This window comes from Heterocephalus glaber, unplaced genomic scaffold, assembly GCF_053883595.1.
Source record: "Heterocephalus glaber isolate CG9 unplaced genomic scaffold, H.glaber_assembly_v1.0 deba00001719, whole genome shotgun sequence".
Taxonomy (NCBI): Eukaryota; Metazoa; Chordata; class Mammalia; order Rodentia; family Bathyergidae; genus Heterocephalus; species Heterocephalus glaber.
Genome location: NW_028258432.1, coordinates 8,758,712 through 8,768,240, shown reverse-complemented (window position 1 = coordinate 8,768,240; position 9,529 = coordinate 8,758,712). Strand labels below are relative to the sequence as shown.

The 9,529-nt window shown below is 54.1% G+C and overlaps 1 protein-coding gene across 2 annotated transcripts; it reads left to right on the top strand.

The window, feature by feature from the left end:
- The first annotated feature begins 2,614 nt into the window (after positions 1 to 2,614).
- Positions 2,615 to 9,311, top strand: Cdx2 (caudal type homeobox 2). Of its 2 annotated transcripts, none has more exons than XM_004854807.3 (3): positions 2,615 to 3,444; positions 6,870 to 7,015; positions 7,974 to 9,311. In XM_004854807.3, exons 1-3 carry the CDS (start codon positions 2,904 to 2,906, stop codon positions 8,220 to 8,222), a joined length of 936 nt encoding a protein of 311 aa, XP_004854864.1. In that variant the 5' UTR covers positions 2,615 to 2,903; the 3' UTR covers positions 8,223 to 9,311. The 2 variants fall into 2 exon arrangements, with proteins under 2 accessions (XP_004854864.1, XP_087055527.1); XM_087199401.1 differs by having other exon boundaries at positions 2,770 to 3,444; positions 6,870 to 7,011; positions 7,974 to 8,266.
- The last annotated feature ends 218 nt before the right edge of the window (positions 9,312 to 9,529 follow it).

The window sequence follows — 9,529 nt, the reverse complement described above, 5'->3', positions numbered from 1 at the left end:
GACAAGCAAGGGCCATTGAACTACCAACTGTTAGGGCTGTCTAGATAAAAAGACCTGGAGGCTCTGCCCTTTTGTCATGTTCAACAAAACTCTGAACTATTCCCATGAACCTGCCCCTTTGGGAGACCCAGCTGGACCCTCTCTTGGCTGAGAGGGGACCCATTATTCTAGGAGGGACACTCGCTCTGAGGAGTTTGTCCAGAATGTAATTTACAAGCTCCTTTTCCCTCACCAAAGCCCTCCACCCCCCACCTCAGGACAGTAGGCAGGGTCCTGCTACTACCAGGGAAGCCCACTTTTGCAGTGAAGGAAACCAGTTGGTTTTTATGATTGGTTTCTTTCTTGAGTTCGAGCACCCAAGTGAGTCTCAGGCTCCCTATGGCTCAGCCAGCCCTGGGTCCAAAACAGTTGGGTGCACAAGCTGCAGGCCCTTCACCAGGGCCAGCACAGAGACACAGCTGGAAGACAGGGACAATTAGCCAGGGCTGGCAATGGGACCATAAAAATCTCAGGAAGTGGCCACTACTGGGCTGAGGGAATGGTTGTCCCTAATAAAGTGATTGTTCCAAAGAATGCCAGCATTCCGAAGACACAGGCTTGAGCCTTAGCTTGGGCTTCCAGAGTTCCTGCCTGGGAGGGGGGTTGTGAGGGACTGAAAGGGGGATTGTGTCTCCAGGAAGAGGAGGGAGACACTTGCTAGATCAAAAGTCTGCAGTGCCCACCATTTAACCTCCCACATTCCTGCCCATCAGGACTGCAAATGCCCCCTTTCTGCCCTTCCTTCAGTGATTTGTGTTAAGTAACAGGGTTTGCGGTTTATTTCCAGGTTTGTTCCTTGGGAAGTAAGGTGGCACTCAGCTGTCCCTGCCAAACCCCTGAGGGGATCTTTAGGAGGACCAGCTGGGGTCGCTTGCCTTTTGGGAGTGCAGCCACTGATACCTCCAGTTTTAACCTTCCTCCTCATAAAACACAAAGAGCAAGAGAGATCCCATGGCCTTCTGCAACCATAGTTATGGGAGTGCTTTGATCTGTTTACACTAGGCAAGTTAGTGGTTGTCACCTAGAAATTAGGAGGTAACTACAGTAGCTTAGTCCCAACCCTGGGAGATTTTGGACCTAGGGAGATAAAGGACACTGAAAAGTGCTCCAGAAATGACAAGATGAAGAGAACAATGACACATGTCATGAGGAATACTTGACAAGGAGAACTGACATGTTCACTTCTCCAGGAAGGAGAGTGGCCAGCACCCTCGGCTTCCAAGCTCAATCAGGATCTTGGAGTCAAGCTGCCCAGCTCTCAGGAGTCTGGCAGCTCTGAATGGTTCTTGGAAAGGAGTCACACGATGACCACTTGCGCCTCCCCACTGCTGGTGAAATGGAGATGACCACTCCACAGTGGAAGCCTAATCTAGCTCTGTGTTCCTGTCTGGGTTGTTCCCGATCCTAGCTGCTCAGCTCCAGGCTAATAGTGGCCCCTCCCAGCCGTGAGCCCCTTGGCCACATAACTCCAAAATTCAAGAGATCCTTTCTTAGCCTTTGCCTGCTCAAAGTTGTTCATTAGCAATAATTAATAATGGCCCATGTTCCCTTCTCGTTCCCTGGAGATGGAAAAGAAATTTCGTTGGAGAATGTTTTACTTTGCAAAAAGGATAGCATTTTTAAGACGTAACAATGATGTATAAGACATGAATACCCAGGTATTAGCAGAAATTCTACGCTTATTTTCCTTGATATAACTGCCCATTTGAGTAGAACAAACCGACAAGCATAATTGGCTGAATCTTCCAGGCAAACATACAGTGCAGCCAGCACTTTGCTCAAGAGATAAAAAGTTGCCAACACTGCGGCCATTCCCTATGGCTCAGGTAACCACTAGCCAGACTTCTACCACAGGCCCATTGGTTTTTAGTTGACATTTGGTTCTTGAACGAATACTTTAAAAACGAATTGCTTTAATTTAACTCAAATCCCAAACGTAAGATGAATTCGCAGATGCAGCCTGAAGCTTGAGTCAATTTATCTTCTGCAGAAGGCGAATGATTTCCTTGGACAAGAAAATAAATGAGCGGTGACAGTTGTTTGGGGTGCTACAGACCAGCAGCACGGAGCGGGGGAGAATCAGTCCTTCTCTACAGCTCTGCCCCTCACCTCCGTAGTTGGTCAGAAACGTTCTCATCAAAGCAATGGCTTCCTTTTTCTTTTCTCTTTGGGGACAGGAGTTTCCTGACCGCCCCCTTCCCAGTGAAGGTATAAACAAGACTGCTCCTGTCTCTAACCCCAGATTCCCACCAAGATAGCTCTTTCTCTCCCCTGGCTTTTGCTAGTCTCTAGATTTCACTCTTTGAACCTGTGATTGGAGGTTAAAGTGCACCAGGTTGGAAGGAGGAAGCTCCTAACAATAAAGGTTTGAATATTTAGCTGTGATCAGGTCGCTGCCCTCTCCCGAGGTCCCCCCACCTTATCTTTTAAAATGCAAATCGTGTTTGGGGGGGCCTAGCGCAGAGTGCGCGCTTCGCCTCCACGTCTCCAGCCATTGGTGTCTGTGTCATTACTAATAGAGTCTTGTAAACACTCGTTAATCACCTAAGGCAGCCGGCCTGGGGATCCGCACGCCAGCCTGTGGCAGGTCTTCCCCGCCTCTTTAGGCTAGTGGGAAGGAGGTGGGAGGAAAGAAGGAAGAAAGAGAGGGAGGAGGGAGGAGGCTGGCCAGAGGCAGGCACCGCCTCGGAGGCAGAAGCGCCGCGAGGAGCCAGCGGAACACTGTGGGCTGGGGCGCAGCCACCCGCCGCTCCTCGCACCCCCGCCCCCCGTCTCCTCTTCCCCTTCGCGTCCTCGCCCCCAGCCAGCCTCCAGCGTTTGTCCCCAGGCAGCATGGTGAGGTCTGCTCGCGGTCCCTCGCCACCATGTACGTGAGCTACCTCCTGGACAAGGACGTGAGCATGTACCCCAGCTCCGTGCGCCACTCTGGCAGCCTCAACCTGGCGCCGCAGAACTTCGTCAGCCCCCCGCAGTACCCGGACTACGGCGGTTACCACGTGGCGGCCGCAGCAGCCGCGGCCGCGAACTTGGACAGCGCGCAGTCCCCGGGGCCGTCCTGGCCGCCCGCGTACGGCGCCCCGCTCCGGGAGGACTGGAACGGCTACGCGCCTGGGGGAGCAGCGGCCGCAGCCAACGCGGTGGCCCATGGCCTCAACGGGGGCTCCCCGGCAGCCGCCATGGGCTACAGCAGCCCCGCCGATTACCACCCACACCACCACCCGCACCACCACCCACACCACCCGGCCGCCGCGCCTTCCTGCGCTTCGGGGTTGCTGCAGACGCTCAACCCTGGCCCTCCCGGGCCCGCCGCCACGGCCGCCGCCGAACAGCTGTCCCCCAGCGGCCAGAGGCGGAATCTGTGCGAGTGGATGCGGAAGCCCGCACAGCCATCCCTTGGAAGCCAAGGTAAGCGGCGGCGGCGCCCTGCGGGAGGCCTCCGGGAAGGCGCGGGCCGGGACGCCTGCTGGACGGGCCGTGAGTCCGGGCGCACCGGGCTTCGCAGCTGTCCAGGAGCTCAGCGCCAGTGGGGCGGGGTGAGCAGACGAGCTCAGGGGGCTCAGGTCCCTTCGCGCTTCACTGGTTGCTGCCCCCAGGAATGGATATTTTGGGTCTCTGGCGCAGAATAGGGCACAGAAAAGGCTTCCTCTTCCCATCAGTTCTCACACCCTCGAGCCACCTTGGGGAAGCTCTCGGAAGGTCGGCGTGCGCTCGGCTTGCTTGGCTGTCCGCGAGCGCAGTCGCGTCCTCCCCTCTGGCTGCTGCCTGAGCTCCTGGTCTCGAGAGGGAGCCTCGGACTCTCCCGGGCTGCATCTGCACTCTTTTCCCCGGCGCCCTCCTTGGTCTGAGACACCCTAAAAGAGAGGCGGACTGGGGAGTTAGGCGGGTGGCGAGCCTGCGCGTGGGGCCAGGTTTGGCGTTCTGGACAATTCAAGGGGTTGGACGTACAGAGAACAGAGAGATCGGGGACGCGGCTGTCGCCGCAAAGAAGGTGCTGGCCACCAGAGTTAAGAAGAGGGCGCGCCCACGTTCCTGAACCTTTGCTCTGCAGAGGGGCTATTCCAAGTAAAAGCTGGAAGGCTAGGGCCAAAGAAGCCGTGGGGAATCCTCTCCTGTCTGCCCAGAGAGTAAGGAGAGGGCCAGGAACCCTGATTTGGATTCAGGCGATGTTCCAGACAGGGGTAATTTGTCCTGAACCTTACTTCCTGTGAAGGATCCGTGTGTCTGTGTCTGTGTGTGTGTGTGCGTGTGTGTGTGTGTGTGTGTGTGTTTTCAAGACTGGAGATGTCCTCTCAAAGACCCTAACTTTGCCAGACTATGGGACTCTGGCTCTGGGCCTGCCCCTTCTGGTGCTGGGATGTGTAGTCAGGTGGGAAGGAAGTGAGAATAGGAATGGTGGGAGAGTCCTATTGGAGTCTCCTTTTTGTTCCAGAGAAGTCTTGTCCCGGCCCTCCGTGCTTCCACCATCCTCACTTAGCTTTTTGCTGGCCCAGCTGGGCCCCTTGCAGGTTATGGGCCTTTTGCAGAGGTTTATAGCCAATTACAACCGTATAAATCAGAGCACCCGTTGGGGGCTGTCTCTGGATACCGGCTTCTGCATCACTGCGCACATTCCAGGTGTGCCCTGGTGGGAAATGCCTCCTGGGGAGAAGGTCACAGATCACCCTTGGGTGAGCCTCAGCCTGACGGTTTTCCCCAAGGGTAGGCACCCTTGTCCTAGCAGGCTGCGCCCCCAGACTCGAGCTCCCCCAAACCATCCTCCACAGCTTGCCTGGAGCGTGGTGGTTTGGCTGGGGTCGCCGGACGCCTAAGGAAGACTTTTCACGGAGAGCGGGAGTGGCTTGGGGTGGGGTGTGTGTGTGTGTGTGTGTGTGTGTGTGTGTGTAGCCACTAGAGCCAGGCCTTGGGGTCAGCAGATGAGAGGCCGCTGTGAAGTCCCGCGCGGAGGTGGCAAGGCCACAGTAGGCGCCGGCGCCATTGTGATGTTAATGTGGGAGGCCGCGGCCCGGGCCGGAGCCGGCTCCTCTGCAGAGCTTCATCTGTCAAGGGGGCGGGGGGGGGGTACCAGGCCCGGCCTGCTTTGATATACACCTTCCTAACCCTGCCATTGTCTCCTTTAGGGCCCGGAAAGAGGGTGGTGACTTTCGCAGTCAATAATGAATTCTGACAAGTCCCTCTCATCCTTTCCCTCTTTCAGCCCCGCTCCTTGGTTCCCAGGGGGTGCGGGGTTCCCACAAGGCCCATGGGGCGCGGGTCGCAGAGCGCAACTGGTCCTGGTCACCGAGTTCCGGGGCCTGCCGGGAACACTGAAAGGGCAGAACCAGAGCAAAGGCCGCGGCGAGGGCCCCCCAAGGCGAGGTGTTCGGCTGGGGACCTGCCTTGTGCCTCGCTCCCAGGCCTGGACTGTCCCTTAGGAGCCCTGAGAGCCTCCGGTGCTAACCCTGACTTGTCCTGTCTGTGCCACCCAGTCTAAGGGCTTCCTCCTCTCTGCGCACCGCGCACAGGAAAGGACTGGGGCAGCCCGAGCTGGAGCTGCGAGCAGGCGGGAGCAGCGCCGGTGAACGGTCCACCTCGTACAAGGCTCTCGGGGCTTCTAGGGTCCCTTTACTTTCCGAGCCGGCGCGGGGTCGGGGCCACAGCTCCCATTCAAATGCGCCTGCCGGGCGGTGTTTATGTTAACACGCCTGGCGGGAGAGGGATGAAAGCCCGGCCGCCATTTGCTCAGTAGTGGTAATTCAAACAGAATTCAGTTGTTATTAAGGCATTGAAAGGGCTTTTCTTTGATAAGATCGCCTTGTCCTGCATTGTTTGCGGCTGTGTTCCCCTTTCAGCGGCTAGGGGAGCTCCCTCTGATCCTGCCTGTATCTTCCCAGGGCGCTTTTGTTGTGGTTTGCAAAGGGTTTTACCTGAACAAAGTCAGCCTGTGGGGCATTAAACACCTCCAGGCAACTCCCAGACCCTTTAGATCTTCCTGGAGGAGTGGGCACTGGGTGATTGAAGCTGTTCAGCTGGGAGACCACCCGGACCTGGGTTTGAGTTCAGAGAAAGCTCCTGTGAGTACTCTGCCAAGGGCTGGCCCAAGACTGACCCGGCAGCCTCCAGGCTCCAGCCTGCTCCAACAGCAGCGACACTGTTTGTCAGGCCCTTCAGTAAAACAATCAATCCAAGACTTAATATGTTGACTCAATCCAGCGATCGTAGATCACTGGTCAGGATAGCTGGCAGGGTTTGCAGTGGGAATAAATGGGGGATTAAAAAGAAAGAGTGCCCCAGGCCAACCTGGTTGGCCAGGTACAAAGTGTCACAGCGAGAGAGATTTTCCCCTGCCGGCAGAAGTTATCTAAGAGCAAGCTCAGGTTCTACAGGATGAGCCAAAAGTGTCTGGAGGGTTGATTCTGGTTGCTCAGAGTAAGGCCCACCTCAGCCCACAACACACAGCCCTCAGCTGTTTTCAGGTGGACTGCTGTCTCTGGTGGGCCTGACAATCTGCCCATTGCACCTGGCTTCCCTTCCATTTGATGCTAAATATATTCCAGTACCGTGTTATGTTTGGGTTACCAAAAGGGCAGCCTGGATTCTGCTGTGTTCTATGTATGAGGTTTTAGTTTTAATTTTAAAAAACAACTTAACCCAAGGTTACTGTAGTTGCTCCCACTACTTCCCACTCCCAGGATTGGGGGTGGGATTGTCAGACTTGGCAGGAGCCAGCCAAACCCTGGCCCCCCAGGGTGCTGGAGGAAGAGAAATGGATCCCGGGTTAGGGAGGTTTGTCATTACCTATGACTGATGGGCCGCCTTGTGGCTCTCAGCCCTAACTTTTCCTTCCTCCACAGTGAAAACCAGAACGAAAGACAAATACCGAGTCGTGTACACTGACCACCAGCGGCTGGAGCTGGAGAAGGAGTTTCACTATAGTCGTTACATCACCATCCGGAGGAAGGCTGAGCTGGCTGCCACGCTGGGGCTCTCAGAGAGGCAGGTGGGGACTGTCTGCTCCTCCAAGGCCTGGTTACTGGCTAGGGGTGGTCAGGAAGGGAGATTTAGGAAGCCTGGCCAAGGGTCCACCTGTACTGTGGGCAGATACAAGGAGACAAGAGCATTTCTCTTTTGAGGACTTTGTGTAAAGGTTTCCTTCTACCAATGGTTATCTCTGTTACTGACATTTTTTCTACACTGAGGGATCTGGGAGGTACAAGAAAAATCTGAGTGTTACTTTAATACAGAATTCCATTTGGGTCAATAGAGACCTACACTTAATTTACTGAGTTCCTAGGATTAGGAAAACTAAAAATAAAAGGCATGGTCTCTGTTCAGAAAAACAGAAAGCGTGGCCAGGCATCATTGTACATGACTGCAATCCCAGCAGCTTTGGAGGCTGAGGCAGGAGGATCACAATTTCAAGGCTAGCCAGGACAACTTAGCCAGACTTTGTCTCAAAATAAAATTTAAAGAGTGTGGGAGATGTAGCTCAGTGGTAGAGCGCTTGAATAGCATGTGTGAGGCCCTGGCCAGGAAGCTGCACATTCAATTTCATTTCCAGCTTCAAGGTGAGGAATACTACATTTCAGTTTAGTTGTGAGGGGCCAAAGGTTGCTAAGTGAAGTTCTCCCAGCACTGGCCTCCTCGTGCTTGTGCAGGAGGAACTTTCGGCAAGTCTCTATTTTCTTTGGTTCTGAGACTGTACTTTCCCAGTAGTTTCCCTTGAAAGAAACCTGGGGAGCAAGGAAGGAGGAACACTCAGCTCAGGAGGCTGAGATGAATGTGGGAAGAGCTCCCACCCGGGGCTGTTTCTGAATATCCAGTAAAAGCTTCTGCAAGGTTTCAGGTCCCTTTGTTGCTGTGGAAGGAAGATATTGGTGATAATGCTGAATGGTATTCTGCTTTTCCTTCACATCTTCTTCACAACTTCCTGTTTTGTTCCACTTTTCCATTTTTAGGTTAAAATTTGGTTTCAGAACCGAAGAGCAAAGGAAAGGAAAATCAACAAGAAGAAATTGCAGCAACAGCAGCAACAGCAACAGCCCCCACCGCCTCCACCACAGCCTCCCCAGCAGCAGCCAGGACCTCTGAGAAGTGTCCCCGAGCCCTTGAGTCCTGTGTCTTCCCTGCAAGGCTCAGTGCCTGGCTCTGTCCCTGGGGTTCTGGGGCCGACCGGGGGCGTGTTAAACCCCACTGTCACCCAGTGACCCGCAGTGGTGTGCAGCAGTGGCAGAGCAATTCCAGGCCAGGCCATGAGGAGTGGAGCATGGATTCTGCTAGGATCTTCAGAAGAGACCCCTCCCTCCTGCCCACAAGTACCTAGCTCTCCGTGGAAAATGGGGGCCAGGAGTGAGGACAAGTGGGATCTGGGGCCTCATGCAAGATGTCCAGGATTTTTTTTTTTTTTTTTACATTTTCCCAGTCTGACTCTGTGCCAGTGTGCATGCAGGAAGTGCCCTTTGGGGCCTCATTTGCTACTGGCAGAAGCATTGACTGAACTGGCTTCAGTGACCAGGCATCCAGTCCCCTAAGCCCCAGCTCCTCACCTCCAAAATGTGTGGGCTGCACTGCATCTCCAGTTGGAACTAGGGGGACAGAGAGAGACTCAGGGCAAGAGCAATGTTTAGGGCCAACATGGCTACTTCCTACTCACTGCTTTCCAAGGACCAGCTGGCCCTCCTGCCTTAGGGACAGACCTGATTTAAACTGCAGAAGCCGGTGGTAGCAAAGATAGAAAGCTGCATCGACAAAGACTGCAGAACACTGGATGGCCTGTGTCTTTCTTCTCCCTTTTCAGACCAAGAAAGAACTAACGTGTGTGTGTGTGTGTGTGTGTGTGTGCAGTGTGTGGAGGGGGCGAGGGTGGTTTAGTGGACTCCAGGCCTAACAAGGGAGAAAGCCTGTCACCAGAGCTTGTTTAGAAAGCCTGTCACCAGAGCTTCACTGGGCTAAATGTATGTCAGTGCTATAAATGCCAGAGCCAACCTGAACTTCCTGTCATTTTCACAATCTTAAGGCTGTTGAAGAAGGGGAGTTTCTGTTGTCCTTGCTGCTGTTTGGGCCATTGATCTGTGTCACATCCAAGCCAGCCTTATAAAAGCCTTCTGGATCCCTGGGAGAGAAGTGATATGGTGAAGGGAAGTGGGGGTATCTGAACACAGTTGAATGTTTTTTCTAAAAAGAAAAAAAGATAAACGAACTTTCCAGCTTTTTGATTCTGTCATTTATCTTCTTCAGATTTTGAGAGGGATTATTTTTTTCTTAAAAATGGAATAACTTCTCTGCTTGCAAGCTGGAAATAGAAAAAAAAAAAAAGTAGGGAGAGGGTGGAAAAGATTATCAGGGCAGCCTCACTTTACCCTAGAGCAGCAGAAGCCCAAGGCAGCAGGTTCCGAGACCTTCCCTGCCCCCAAGCCTGAGTCCAGCCTCGCCTTGTGGAATGTGTGGTTCTCCTGGGGTGCCTTTAGGCCAAATGCACATCTGAATGGTCAGCTGCTTCCCAGCTGCTGTGGAA

Coding starts and splice junctions, on each gene's coding strand:
- Cdx2 (XM_004854807.3), top strand. CDS start 2,904: ATGTACGTGAGCTACCTCCTGGACAAGGACGTGAGCATGTACCCCAGC. Junction 3,445..6,869: donor GCCATCCCTTGGAAGCCAAG/GTAAGCGGCGGC, acceptor CTTCCTCCACAG/TGAAAACCAGAACGAAAGAC. Junction 7,016..7,973: donor TGGGGCTCTCAGAGAGGCAG/GTGGGGACTGTC, acceptor TTCCATTTTTAG/GTTAAAATTTGGTTTCAGAA.